This window comes from Acipenser ruthenus, chromosome 7, assembly GCF_902713425.1.
Source record: "Acipenser ruthenus chromosome 7, fAciRut3.2 maternal haplotype, whole genome shotgun sequence".
NCBI lineage: Eukaryota > Metazoa > Chordata > Actinopteri > Acipenseriformes > Acipenseridae > Acipenser > Acipenser ruthenus.
The window spans coordinates 51,611,217-51,625,786 of record NC_081195.1 but is presented as its reverse complement, the minus strand read 5'-3'; the positions used below and the strand labels follow the sequence as shown (position 1 = coordinate 51,625,786).

At 39.3% G+C, this 14,570-nt stretch overlaps 1 protein-coding gene across 6 annotated transcripts in view; it reads left to right on the top strand.

Annotated features, from left to right (window-relative positions):
- LOC117415597 (receptor-type tyrosine-protein phosphatase zeta-like) overlaps positions 1-12,104 on the top strand; it is a 60,448-nt gene extending 48,344 nt beyond the window's left edge. For 3 of the 6 annotated variants that reach the window (XM_059027250.1, XM_034026147.3, XM_034026151.3), the window contains 15 exons: positions 543-628; positions 1,622-1,718; positions 2,350-2,432; positions 2,583-2,717; positions 3,219-3,353; positions 7,387-7,550; positions 7,646-7,781; positions 8,271-8,417; positions 8,708-8,801; positions 9,091-9,164; positions 9,251-9,379; positions 9,937-10,083; positions 10,727-10,869; positions 11,145-11,280; positions 11,518-12,104. In XM_059027250.1, coding sequence (XP_058883233.1) covers positions 543-628; positions 1,622-1,718; positions 2,350-2,432; positions 2,583-2,717; positions 3,219-3,353; positions 7,387-7,550; positions 7,646-7,781; positions 8,271-8,417; positions 8,708-8,801; positions 9,091-9,164; positions 9,251-9,379; positions 9,937-10,083; positions 10,727-10,869; positions 11,145-11,280; positions 11,518-11,661 — 1,850 coding nt within the window. In that variant the 3' untranslated portion in view covers positions 11,662-12,104. Of the gene's footprint in view, positions 1-542; positions 629-1,428; positions 1,450-1,621; positions 1,719-2,349; positions 2,433-2,582; positions 2,718-3,218; positions 3,354-7,386; positions 7,551-7,645; positions 7,782-8,270; positions 8,418-8,707; positions 8,802-9,090; positions 9,165-9,250; positions 9,380-9,936; positions 10,084-10,726; positions 10,870-11,144; positions 11,281-11,517 lie in introns of those variants that run through there. The other 3 variants (XM_034026148.3, XM_034026146.3, XR_009329179.1) reach the window with 2 other exon arrangements.
- The last annotated feature ends 2,466 nt before the right edge of the window (positions 12,105-14,570 follow it).

The following is a 14,570-nucleotide window of genomic DNA, read 5'->3' as shown; positions in this document are numbered from 1 at the left end:
CTAAAGATAGTGTGGTTCAAAATCCTGAACATCTGTGAATGATAATAACTATATCAGATAAAATTGTAGTTTGCAGAAAGTTTGAAATGCTGGATTTAACACTATATATAACCTACTAGTCTAGGATCATAAACATACAAGAATTCTCATTCAATTATATGACCAATTGTATAAAAACCTTTTGTCGTTGTTAGGATAAATTGTCATGTTCCTTCAAGAGAACAGTTATTTTTTCACATAGCTAATATGAGAAATGGAGGTCAGAACATTACATAGAGACTATTAGTACACCACTACAGTGGCAAGTACAGTATTAGTGACTGGAAATAAACTGTCCATCATTTTATGTAATGCCATCCAAAAACCCAATACAAATATAATTGATACTAAAATATAGCATTATTTAACCTTCCTGCATCAAAACTGTTGAGGAAAAAAGCACCAAATACTATAGTTATTGATGACTAAAATTACATTCACCACCCCATCACATATGGATTAAAAATGAATATCTTAAACAGCAACACCTTTTATTTTTTCAGATGATGTTGAGGCAATCCCTGTGAAAAACTTTCCAAAACACGTAGCAGACCTTCACGACACAAATAGATTTACTGAAGAATTTGAGGTATGTTATACACAAGTTTCTCTTGTGTTTTATAATTTATGAAAAATAAAACTATTAACAAATATTACAATGCAGCATGTTAATGGACTGGTCCTCGTGACCTCTTATGTGGTTTGGTACTGATTTCAGGGTGGTGTTGCATTCCTAGACGACTCCAAATTACAAATTCCACTGAATGAAGTAGAGCAGGGGGCTATATAGTCACTTGGCCACTTTACAGGGCTTGCTGCGGAAAAAAGAAATACCCGACTTCTGAGTAGATCAAATCTGAGCACAGGTTGTATTCAAGGAGACGTGATACATCCTCTAGCTATTAGTCATTATCTGATTTTGGACTTTGCTTTTTTAAGGTCCTGGATTTGAATAAAAAGTCAATGTATGTGCTGTATTTTTCCAGACAAATTTCACTTCCCCCTTCCTCCCTTTATTTCTGACCACTCCTTTTGTAGAAAACAATATTAGAAATGTACAGCTTCTTTTAAAACTGTTTGGTACTGTATTGTCTAGCCCAGCATTGTTTCATGTTAAATGGCTTTGAAGCATGATGTGTCAACTGGCCAATTGCACATTTTTTCATTATATTTACATACTTTGTTGTGATATGATGTCAATTGCATGGCATTTGAAATGCTGCAGTTCTGTTGCCTTGCTGCGTGTCATGGTAAACTCTGGTTACTGCATGATTAAAGGTGATCACCTTTTTTTAGTTACATTAAAACTGTACTGTTCATGCACTTGTGTTGCTCACTGTCTGTCATTGAATTTCATTGCTGTGCTTTTTGCATTCACTCCCACATTAGATTTTGAAAGAGTTGTATGAGGTAAGACACCCTTTCTTACTGTTTCCAGATCTGTAGCAATAGTTTATAGGATTACTTATATGTAGGATAGTTTGGTTCTGTGATCATGTTTGCATGCTTATTGCATTGAGGAGTGTTGTTCTTCTAGGGTGATTTTGCTGATTGTTTTGATATATATGTTTTTCTTTTACAGGAAATTCAGACTTGTACTGTCGATTTAGGTATCACATCAGACAACTCCAACCATCCCGATAATAAGAACAAGAATCGATACGTTAACATTGTAGCATGTATGTATGCAATAGATTCTTTTAAATTCATACTTGATTTGTTACTTGTATACTGATAGCATTTTACAGAAAATTCCAATAGATCTGATCATTTCAATATGGTCTAACAGAGCAAAAAAAAAGTTAAATGTGGAACTGCATTTTTTAATGATAAAGGTTATCAGTTAAGGACACTTGATGGTTCGGCATAGATTTGACAAAAAAATACCTAAGACAGTATTTAAAAGGAGTATTACAATATTATTTTTCATTTAATTACTTCTTAATAGAATGTCTCTCAGCATTGTTGTGCAAAGCTTCAACACCCTACCATGTTCAATGTTCATGGACATTTATATTCACTACAGAGATGTTTTCAGTAGTTGGCATTGTATTTTATGTATCTCCGAGGATAGGATCTTAAGAAAAGCAGGCTATGAATCTGTGTGTGGGTATTGGCATTTAGCATATTATAATGTACTGCATTATAGGATTGTCACCATGACTAGTTGGGATGAAAATGTTTGAAACGCCACAGTAACTAGAATAATCTTTTTCGTTAAAAAAATAAATAAAATAATCATTCTTATGAAATGCTTTTACCTTGACTTAAAATGTTTTTTTTTCTCCTTTTTTTCTCCTTTTATTTCAGATGATCACAGTAGAGTAAAACTTGCACCTCTTCTTGAAAAAGATGGAAAGCACAGTGATTACATTAATGCAAACTATGTTGATGTAGGTAAACTTTAAAACACATTTTGTATGATTGTACTCTGTTATCATTTCCCACAGTTTGAGCAACGAGAACCAAACAATAACAGACACCTTACACACAACGTATTGCCTTCTATTTGAGTAGCCTTCTCCTTCCTTACATTTCAATAGGGATTCAACAAACAAAAAGCCTATATTGCAGCCCAAGGGCCTCTGAAATCAACAGCTGAAGATTTCTGGAGAATGATCTGGGAACATAACGTTGGAGTTATTGTTATGATCACAAACCTAGTTGAGAAAGGAAGGGTATGTATTTTCCACTTGCTATTTCATTGTATTTAGGTCTTTATGACAAAGTAGCTGTATTTTTATATATTTTTGAAAATTGCCAGCCACCTTGTACATAACAGTCCGGGAACAGCATGAAAACAAGAGTGAGTTCTTTGTTTCATTATCTTCAGATTAAACTGTAATCATGTCTGTCAAAACCTTTCATGAGGGCAGGTTAAGAGACATTTCAATTGAACTCACTAATCCGGTCACCCTATCACATATTTCTATTTCACAGATTTTTAACAGTAAAGGCCCTTATTTACATTTTGAAATGTGTTCTAAGCCTGTACAAGGCATCCATGCAGAACATCCATCTGCTTCCCCCAGTAAAGACAGGTTTAAGCTGAGCAGGGTAAAAAATCTGTATTCTAAACAGTTTTGGGTTTCCACAGTTGCATTATTTTTGTATGCTTTATTTGTCTTATGCATGCAATTTACTTTCATGGATACCCAATGTTTTTTTTTGTACTGTAGAGAAAATGTGACCAGTACTGGCCTTTAGAAAACAATGAAGAATATGGCTGCTTTCTTGTGTCAGTGAAGAGTACTAAAGCCATGGCCTGTTACACTCAGCGACACTTCACTGTGAGGAACACCAAAATAAAAAAGGTTAATAAAAAATATTTGTTGAGTATATATATATATTAAAGATGACTAACAGCAATACTTTTGGGATATGGTATTTACTGAGCATTTTATGTCAGGGCTGCCGATAGGCCCCTCCAGGGACTGACGTCCTCGGTCCGCCTACCGAGGGAATAAGTAGTCACTCCATGGAGATCACATTCTCTTTTGCTTCTTACAATCAGGTAGGTAAGGTAGGTATAAAACTAACCTCTCCAGTTGCATGATTCATTCTTTGCAAAAGAGCTCTCACTTCGAGTTTTCTGCTAAATTCCATTGCAATATATTGCTGGAAGTCGGCTTGCTACTTCCCGGAATCAGAAACTCGGCTTTTGAGGACTGATCTGAAATGCTGCTCTCCGTTTAAAAAAAAAAAAAAATTGACCACCCACCTTGTTGTGTCGGTCCAAAAAAAATAAAATAAAAAAAAGATCACTCTCTCTCTCTTTCTGTCTCTTTTTTCTGTGTATCTGAAGGCTGTGCTCCACGCCACTGTAAGCTACGCACTGCTCCAGTTGTGTGACTGCATGCGGTACAGACTAGACACATGGCCCAGTAACCTTGGTGCTTACTTCCCTGGTGCTTGGTGCCTTCAGTGCCTTCGGTACCCTCGGTGCCTTGGTGCCTCAGTGCTTTTGCTCCTTCGGTGCCCTTGGTGCTTGACGCTCGCCGCCCTCAGTGCCTCAGCGCTTCTGTGCCTCGGTGCTTCGGTGCCCCTGGTGCCACAGAGCCTCGGTGCTTCGGCGCCTTCGATGTTCAGACGCTCCCTGCATCAATACCTTTGGTGGCCTCGGTACCTTGTGCTTTGGCGCTTTTTGGTCCCAGAGCCTCGACGCCTCCGTGCTTCGACGCCCTTGGCGCTCAATCTCTCCCTGCATCGGTACCCTCTGTGCCCTCGGTGCCTCGTGCCCCAGAGCCTTGGGGCCTCAATGCTTCGGCCCCTCAGTACCCCCTAGTGCAGACACCGTGCATTGCAATGTCAAAGTTTCACCCTTGCACGTCCTGTGGAGGGATGCTTCCCCCACAGGACAAACACCTCCTGTGTGTCAGGTGCTTGGGGATGCAGCAGTAGGAGATGAGATGTTCTGCTCGATTTGTGCAGCGTCCTAGCCTCGGACCCTGCGCAGGAGGCTCACAGAGTTTACGGGGAGCGGCTTCCTCAGCCAGCTCAGCTGGGCCCTCCGCAGCATTGGGAGCCCCGCCTTCCCCCCTCCTCCACCTGCCTTCCAGCCCATCACAGAGCATACCCTGTGCACAGGCTTCAGCCTACCAAGCTCGCAGCCGCTCACGGTCTCCTTTGAGAAGTAGTAAGAGGGCAAGGCACAGTAGGCAGGCCAAGGATATCTCAGACCTGAAGAGCCAGATGGCCCTGATCCTCGAGTACTTGGTCAGGCAACAGGCTCTTCCCCACTCCTGCCCCAGCTCAGCCTGAGGCACCTGCCCCGGTACCAACCCCACCTTCACCGGCGGTCACGGAAGTCTCGGACCGAGGAGGACCCGGAAGCAATCTTGATTCAGACCGGCGCAAGCTTTGCCCTCCCCCAGTCTTTTCTGGTGTTCCCGGATTTTCTGGAGGAGTTACAATTTTCCTGGCACTGACCAGCCTCTGCGCCGAGCGTCTCCAAACATGCAGCCCCGCTGGTCTCCTTGGAAGGCACGGGGGCACTGGGACTAGCACAATTCCTGCCAGTGAATTTCACCATAGCAGCCCTGGTGCATGCCCCTCCATTAGGAGGTTTGTCCAAGGACCCTGTATGCCCTAATGGCCAATGCAGGATCACGGAGGCCCACCACAAGAACGCGTACTCAGCCATAGCGCAAGTAACGCGCCTGGCCAACATGGCAGGTCTCCTAATGGCCTACCTGGATGGCATCCTGTGATCGGCTCCCCTCCATGAGCCGGTAGCCTCAGAGCTGCTCTTCGTTTCCAGTACGCTGCTACAAATTTCAGGCTTCCAAGGGCAGGCCCTGGGCAGAAGCCTGGTGGGTCTTGTAGTGGCACGCAGACAGCTTTGGCTGTCACAGGCCAGGGTCCCAAATGCGGACAAGGCGTTCCTATTAGACGGGCCTATCTCCCCGGTCATACCTTTGGGCCAGCAGTGGAGGAGATACTGCAACACTCCTACCGAGAGCGGGAGGCGTCTCGACAGGTGGCTGCGATGCTCCCTTCCCGTGCTCTGGTACAGGATAGGACGAAGTGCTGTCGTCCTCCCGTAACTACGGTAACCCAGACAGTTCTGCTCCCCACTGTGCCACGTGGTGACATGAGGCACCGCCTACAGGCTTCCGCGGCAGCTAATACCCGGGGCCGCCCGCAAGGACGGGGGAACGTCAGAAGTGGGGCTCCAACACAGCAGTGCTCCAGGAGACAGTTCCCACGGAACTGCCCTAGACAGCCTCAAAGACAGGCTCCAACCCAGCCTCAGCAGTCCCAGCAGAGCCCCTGAAGGCTTGCGATCTCAGACCCACCCCTTCTCAGGTGGTAGAGCGCATTTGGGAACGGTTTGGGAGGGCCTGAGTTGATCTCTTTGCCACGGCAGAGATGACTTACTGCCCCCTATGGTTCTCTCTCCATTGCTGCGGCGGTCCACTAGACATCGACGCCCTAGCGCACAAGTGGCTCAGAATGCTTTTATATGCATTCCCGCCAATACCGTTTCTCCCGGCCTTCCTAGAAGAGGCAACAGTTCTCCTGGCGGCCCCCACATGGCTCAGCAGAATTTGCAAATCTTGGCCAGCTGCTGCAAGGCCAGGCCTGGGAGATCCCACTGTGCATGGATCTCCTCAGTCAGATGAGAGGCACTCTCTGGCACCCGGAACCGGGCAGACTCCAACTGTGGGTCTCAGATGTGGTCGTCAGTACACTGCAGAATGCTAGGGCCTCCTCCACAAGGGCACTGTATGCCTACAAGTGGAGGTATTTTCAAAAATGGTGTTCCTGTATACGTGTTTGGGATGATGGAAACAGGGTGTCATTACACACGAGCCCTGCTTTCCTCCCTAAGGTGGTTAGGGCTTTCCACTTGAATCAATCGGTGAAATAGGCTTTCCATCCCCCTCCTTTTTCTTCAGAGGAGCATCGGAGATTGAATTTCCTCTGCACGGTTCAGGCATTGAGATGTTATGTGGATAGGACAAGAGCGCTGCGTCAGTTTGAACAGCTCTTCGTCTGTCATGGTGAAAGGACCCTGGGTTAAGCCCTCTCGAAGCAGTGACTGTCCCACTGGATTGTGGACAGTTTCGACTGTGTATACTAATGCCGGCCTACCCCCACCTGGGAGGGTGGCTGCACACTCTACCTGAGGAGTGGCTATGTCATGGGCACTCTTTAGAGGAGCTTCATTGACTGATATCTGTACTGCGGCTGGTTGGGCTACTCCGCATACATTCACCAGGTTATACCAACTCAATGTGGTAGATCCCTCTAAGCCTTCATTAGGCACAAGGGTCCTTGAGGTTGCACGGTTACACCACTAAGATTAGTTTGGTGCTAGTGAGACGTCCCTCATCTGCTGTCCACTCTTGCTCCCTTGTGACGGCTTTGATATACTTTCCCAAACGTATTGTTGTTTGTTGTCTTCAAATTGAAAGGGAATGATAGGTTACGAATGTAACCCCGGTTCCCTGAAAGAGAAAGAGACCAACAAACCTTGCGAGGTCGCATCACTCGCATTTGCGGGTTCAATGCAGGAGAGAACGTGATCTCTGCGGAGTGACTACTAATTCCATCGGTAGGCAGGACCAAGGACGTCACTCCCCGGAGGGGCCTATCGGCAGCTGTGACATAAAATGCTCAGTAAATACCTAACCTGTGGCAGGCATATCCCAAAGGTATTGTTGTTGGTTGTCTTCTCTTTCAGGGAACCGGTCATTTTCTAGGTACATTTCTGGGGTAATATTGGGGGATGGATGGGAAAGCAAGTCAACTGCTGTTTTTCACTGTGAATGGTAATTGTTGACATCTAAACATTGTCCATTTGTACTACTCAAGGGTAACATTATAACATGTTCTTCTCAGGGATCCCAGAAAGGGAGGCATATTGAACGTACAGTTATCCAGTATCACTACACACAGTGGCCTGACATGGGAGTTCCTGAGTACACACTTCCTGTTCTGACCTTTGTGCAAAAGTCTTCAGCAGCCAGAACCACTGACATGGGGCCAGTTGTAGTTCATTGCAGGTATGCTCTAATGTAATATGGAGTGTTTTAAATGGTGCTGTAGTTAAGCTGCATGGAATACTGTACGCTGAAAATGCTGTTTCTGCATTTTGCAGCGCTGGGGTTGGGAGGACAGGTACTTTCATTGTGCTGGACAGCATGTTACAACAGATCAAAAACCAGGGCTCTGTAAACATACTTGGGTTCCTGAAACATATACGAACTCAGAGAAACTACTTGGTGCAAACAGAGGTAAGAAAACACTCTACTGATCCTATAATTAAATGATGTGATCTTGTATTGCTTGGTGATGCAGGGACTCAGTAATACGCTACCGTTGATGGAGGCTTCTGTCCACACCACAAATGTTTTCTGCTTACAGATGGAAATGGTCAAGGGGACAGAAATTGCTATGAGAGTCAATATACAGTATAGGGGTTCAAATATAAATAATAATGCAGTCCTCATATGATAACAACCAGAATTGTGTTGGTCCTAATTGAGATCACTACGATAGAGCAACCAATAAACATATCTGGGATTAACAAATTAGACAAGTCTGTGTGTAGTCCCTAAACCTTTTTGTAAGGTTACTACACCGTACATACACAAACTCATTACAGCGTGCGGACACCAAGTAAACACCATTTATTTATTTCAAAACAGTGGCATACAATTTTTTTTTCCCACACTGCATCTGTGCCTTTACACAATAAAGATACATATTTTCTTTTAAAACAGGAGCAGTATGTTTTCATTCATGACACTCTAGTGGAGGCCATCCTTAGTAAGGAAACCGAAGTTGCTGCCAGTCACATTCATGCCTATGTTAATACCCTCTTGACTCCAGGGCCATCAGGAAAAACCCATCTGGAGAAGCAGTTCAAGGTAATATAATAGAATACTATCAACCCTCATATTAAATGCACAATGGAGTAATATCAAACATTCTATTTCTTCTATATTTGTTATCTGTGACATACCTATAAAAGGGCCTCTAAAAGTATTAATGTTGGTTGATTCATACTAAATATATTTATTGTTGATTTATTCACCGACATAAAATTATTTTTTATAGCGCATACCTAATTTGGTCAAATTCTCCATGATTTTAAACATTTAGATATTAAATGACTGAAAATAAGAAAGTATTGTAATTAATCTTTGTCACGTTACAGTTCCTAAGTCAGCCCAATGCAAAACAGTGTGACTATTCGACTGCACTGAAGCAATGCAACAGGGAAAAGAACAGGAGTGCATCTCTTATCCCCAGTAAGTTGTAAACGATGCTGTCTTGGATAATTGCATTTATTGTTCACGGCTGTCCGTAAAAAAGTCACTTCATAACTGTCAAACACACTCCAGTCTGTGTGTGTAATAGTTCATATCACTTACATCATTATTTTAAATGTTTGATACTGTAAGTTTATATTTTCCATACCATTTATGTACATTTTCAATTATATCTGATTTGTGAGTTTAAACTATCACATAATGTTGTCTATATTTGTATGTGGAAAAATAATACAATTTATTTAGTATTTATTTATTTATTTTTAAGTTGAGCGATCCAGAGTTAGCCTACCCACGGTATCAGGTGAAGGTACAGATTACATCAATGCCTCCTCTATCATGGTAAGTATTCTGCTAATGAGAATATATTTAAAATAAAATGCATTCAAAAGATTTTTAAATACCCCAGCATCTCTTCTTGTGTTCAGGGCTATCATCAGAGCAGTGAGTTCATTATAACTCAGCAGCCACTTCCAAATACCATAAAGGATTTCTGGAGAATGATATGGGACCGCAATGCACAGATAATTGTCATGCTTCCGGATAACCAGAGTCTGGTGAGATTCTGTTCTTATAACACTTATATCTAGAAATATCTTGAATGAGAAAATAAACAACATAGCTTTGTGTTTCTTTTTTATTCTATACATTTAAGACAGCCTTACATTTTTTTTTACCAAATCATTCATGATTAGTTACAACATGTTGATCATTTATTTAACATCATGTAATCAAAGAAACTACAAACATTATGTAAGTATTCTGGAAGCCATACTAGTAGTACAGTATTTCATGTTAGATTTTGAAATGTCACATTTTTAAATTTTTGTCAGTTTTCCATTAAGTACATGGAAAACTACAACGCGGTATGTAATTCAATATGTTAACGTAACATTATTTTGCAGGTTTTATTCAATTTTATGAAGCAAATTATGTTAATTATATGGGGTGATACAAAACTTTTGGCCATAGCTGTACACACTTTCTGGATCAGGGTTTCAGAGTTTCTTTAACTGATGTTCAACAGCACCAATTTTGAATGCAACCCTGAAAGCAAAGTAAAATAGGTTTTAAACTATTATTGATAGCAACATGTCATTGCTTGTGTTTCTAGGCAGAAGACGAGTGTGTCTACTGGCCAAACAAAGAAGAACCAATGAGCTGTGAAACATTCACAGTTACTCTGATTGGTGAAGATCATGTTTGCCTCTCAAATGAGGAGAAGCTTGTTGTCCAGGATTTTATCCTGGAAGCTACACAGGTAATACAAAGGAAATGTATTGACTTACATTTGTGTTACATTCTCAAGAGAATTATACAGTATGACAATTCTTAATCAGCTTTATGGTTCCGATTGTAGTTTTGAATCTTGGTGCTTCGTTGGTCAGCAAATTTTAAAAATCTAATTGAACAATGACATTCCTCTGTTGTGTGTTGTGTAGCTATTAGCCACGAGTGGGTTTTTTTGTATTATTATTATTATTATTATTATTATTATTATTATTATTAGTTGATTAGTTTTAAACATTATAAAATTAAAAACAAGTTTCATTTTTTTTTTTTTTTAAATCTGTGTGATTCTCAAAACAAGTCTATGGGAGTCATCACTAAAATATGCATTGACAAAGTTATAGTGTTTTATATCTCTATAATATATTCCATTTTTAATTGGTGCTAAACTGTTCAATTTAAAATAACATCTAAATTGAAACAGAACATATGAAAAGCATTAAACATTTAACACGAATCATTACAAGACACATCTGTTGATGTTAAAAACGCTGTCACAATGCCATCTGGGTTTGTAGAGGTAGAAGTGTGATAAGGAAACAGTCCCACAGGCTTGATTTAAGTTTTATCTTGAAATCTTTGACAAAGAAGTCACTTCAGATATTCCTTTACAGGATGACTACGTCCTTGAAGTAAGACAGTATCAGTCTCCAAAATGGCCAAATCCTGACAGCCCAATGAGCAAAACCTTTGAACTGATTAACCTAATCAAAGAGGAAGTGGCAACACGAGATGGACCAATGATTGTGCACGACGGGTAAGCTTTTCCTCAATTATTATTCACGTTTAATTCCGATCCACATGATACCCACTGCAAGTTCCACACAGCAGACAGTTAAAACTTTATAACCTTCCAAAACACATTCAACACCACAATGATACAGTAAAGTAAGAATAGTGGCTTAAATCTTGAAAAAATAAATAAATACATTTCTTTGTCTGGTCTGGATTTTTTTTTTTTAGCTTACTCAAATTTGATGTTGTAGTTTTAAATTAGCTGCTTGTTTTTGTACAATCCCTTTTCATTAACAGGTATGGGGGAATAACGGCAGGAACATTCTGTGCATTGACCACAGTTGTGCATCAGCTGGAGAATGAAAACTCTGTGGATGTCTATCAAGTGGCAAAGATGATCAACCTAATGAGGCCTGGTGTCTTCACAGATATTGTGAGTAACTTGAAACACAATTACACAATTAGTGTACAATATAATGATAAATGTACAGTAAATTCAATTGAAAATAATTGTATATTTATACATTTGAATTTGTGGTTGTAAATTGATATTATTGTGTAACTTCATATGTTAAACCTCACTAAAATTGTGTTTTAAAGTGTAATATGACCTTAAGATGTTTAAGATGTTAATATATTTAAGCTACAAAGAAATGCTTTTCTTTTGCAGGACCAGTACCAATTTCTCTACAAAGCTACCCTTAGTCTTGTGAACACAAGGGAAGATGAGAAAGCTATATTGTCGGCTGATAACAACGGCACCATTCTGGGCGATGGAAGTAATGCAGCTGAAAGTTTGGAATCCTTGGTGTAACTCTTGTAACAATGAAAACTCTCAATGAATTTACAGCTTTTGAAAGATATTGCTATGCCTTTTTGTGAATCCCTCTAAATTCCATTTTTAAACGATATGACACTGTTGCTGGATGTAATGTGTGCCTTTATATAATTCATGTTGTACTTTTATTTGATTTTATATGATTTGGACTAATTCACATGCTAGACTTATGTTTAAAAGATGAAAAGTGTGATTTCAGTGAGGCTCAGTATTAGTTTACACATCATTCTCCAAACTTGTTCTAACTTTTGATTTTTTTATTTATTGGCAGTGAGTTAAATGTTAAGGCATGAAAGAAAGAAAAAATATCCTTCTTAAATGACACTATGTAACTAGTATATTTTTTTGTAGCAACCATGGAATTTGACAGAATTGTGTTGTCCATATAGATCATGTAAATAAAATGATTCTTAATAGTGTTTAATGTTTGAATTAGATATGCTCATTAACATTCTAATATGTATTGTAAATAGTATTATAGTGACCAAGTCTATGGACCAAATTCTATTTATACTTCTAGATTTTTATATTTTACTACAGTCAGTTTTCTAGTAGTTTTGACATGTATGACTACATTGTTCTAATAATTTAGTTTACAGATTGTTAATGTTTAATATATATGATAATAGTGTTCTGTTTTTTGTTATACAGTATAAACATACATTTGCAGCATGAACTATTAACAATTTTAGTTGCATTAGAAATGCATCAGTTCTAGATATAGTGTTTTATGCTACATGAGTTTTATGTTCAACTTTTTTTCTGGTGATCCCCCCCCCTCCCTCTAAGTCACTGTTTGGCATTACGGTAATCACACAATAAATATGGGAATTTCAATTAATTGATAATATAATTCAAAAGAGTGTGGTGTTTTAATGACAATATTGAACACACATTGTTGTTTAAAAATATATTTTACATGCCAGCACACTAAAATACCATACTACTGTATAAACCCTGTTCATTACCCCTTTACCTACACCAGGTGCTGTTATGGCTGTAATGTAACATTCAACAATGACGAATTAAACATACCAAGCTGGAAAACACAGTTTTGTATTCTGAGAGCTGTTAAAGTTTTGCTCAAATGAGATATCTTACTACTACCCGTATTTCTACAAGGTTAAACAAAAGGAATTCAAACAGTGGGTATTTAATAAAGACAACTGCACACAACAAAATGAGACAAAGGCAGCAATGGAGAAAATGTGGTTAGGCACAAAATGCTGTCAGAAATGTCAATAATTCTAATATCCTAGAAAATGTACTGTATAGAAGATTCATAAACTAAAAGTAAACTATATTTAAGGCTCCTAGTTTTGGGGTTTTGTTTTTGATCACGTGAGGTCCCTTTAAACATATTTTGAGCCGATTCGCTTTCTTAATCAAACACTAATTACCAAAGGAAGTTGTTTCTTTTACCCTCATATCTTGATTGAGTTAACAAACGACGTTCATTGATCTCACCTGATTCTATTTGAACCTGCATTTCGTTCTGGCTCTAATCGCCGCATTCAGCTTATAAAATTCCACTGCATTAGTTTCTAATAGTGTGTTGCTAATTTAAACAATGGTATTCAGTTAAGGCTTAACTATTAATTAAAAACTGACTCGATTTCAAGAAGGATTTAAATATTGGACTTTTAAAATTGAAGGGGAGCAAAAATACATCAGTATTATGTTTGATTCTCTGGGCCATTGATTAAAGTAAATGACAGAATAATGGCTTCAACATTACATTGTTCACTTTTGGTATTTAATGAGGCTAACCATCCCAGTCCTAAAAACTCCCATGTGCTCTCACTAAAATCCTTTTAACATATCTGATTGTTCCTTGATCTATGCAGATTATCTATAATTTGAAATTCACCCACCATAATACTGTACAAAACTAGGAAATATTAACCATTTACTTGCAACCATAAATATAACTGCATTTGGGCTCTATAGACTGTAGACTGTAGAGAATAATTAATATAAATACTAAATGTTGTGGTAAAGGTACAGCAAGCCAGACAGAAGTCCTGTTGGCAAACAAAGGAGTAATGTAACGTCTTATAAAATGCATTTTTCTTATACATGCCAATTCAGACTTAAATTTACTAATAAGGTCTAGATATCAAAAGACAGGACATGCAAGTTTTACAATATTGTGGTTATTTCATAACCATGACCCCTTAAAAAACCTTCATTTCTCCAGCAACACAAACCTGTCAGAAGAGATGGTTAAAATGGTGGGATGCATGCCATTGACAGTTCAGAAAACAAGCAGCACGATTCAGCATTTTTGTACGCTATTGGGTGGCTGAATTGATGGTTACTGTTGCATTTATGTAACAAGCACCCTTTGAAACCATCAAAAAATGTTGGCACCAATTATTTGACAATCAAAATCCTGGAACTAACATAAAAGAATGGAACACTAGAACTAGACCGCTCGCAGTTCTTAAATGCATTTTTCTCCAATGATCTGGCAGCTAGGTTCCTGGGTTTTTTTTGTATTTTTTTCACCCCAATTTGCCTAAATATATGTATTAAACATCTCAAAGCATCAGTAGACCGAGGGTTACAGAAACTTATGGATATAAGACATTATACCTAGAACTACCGGAGCTGTCAATTTGATTGTCGTAGTAAAAACAGTGGGTTTTGTTTCGTGCACATGAGATCGATCACATGATCGAGCTGCTGACCTTGAAAGCTTTGTGTTTATTACACCAGGAGACTTTAAGATGTGATTAATTTATCAACAATCTTTTGAAGAGTAAGTTTCATGCCTTGAGCTTTTGAACATGTTAATAAACCATTTTTTAATTGAGTCCTGTTGTGCATGTTTATACTGGAAAACAAAAATAAAACTTACGGAATAATAGTGTAGCAAACCA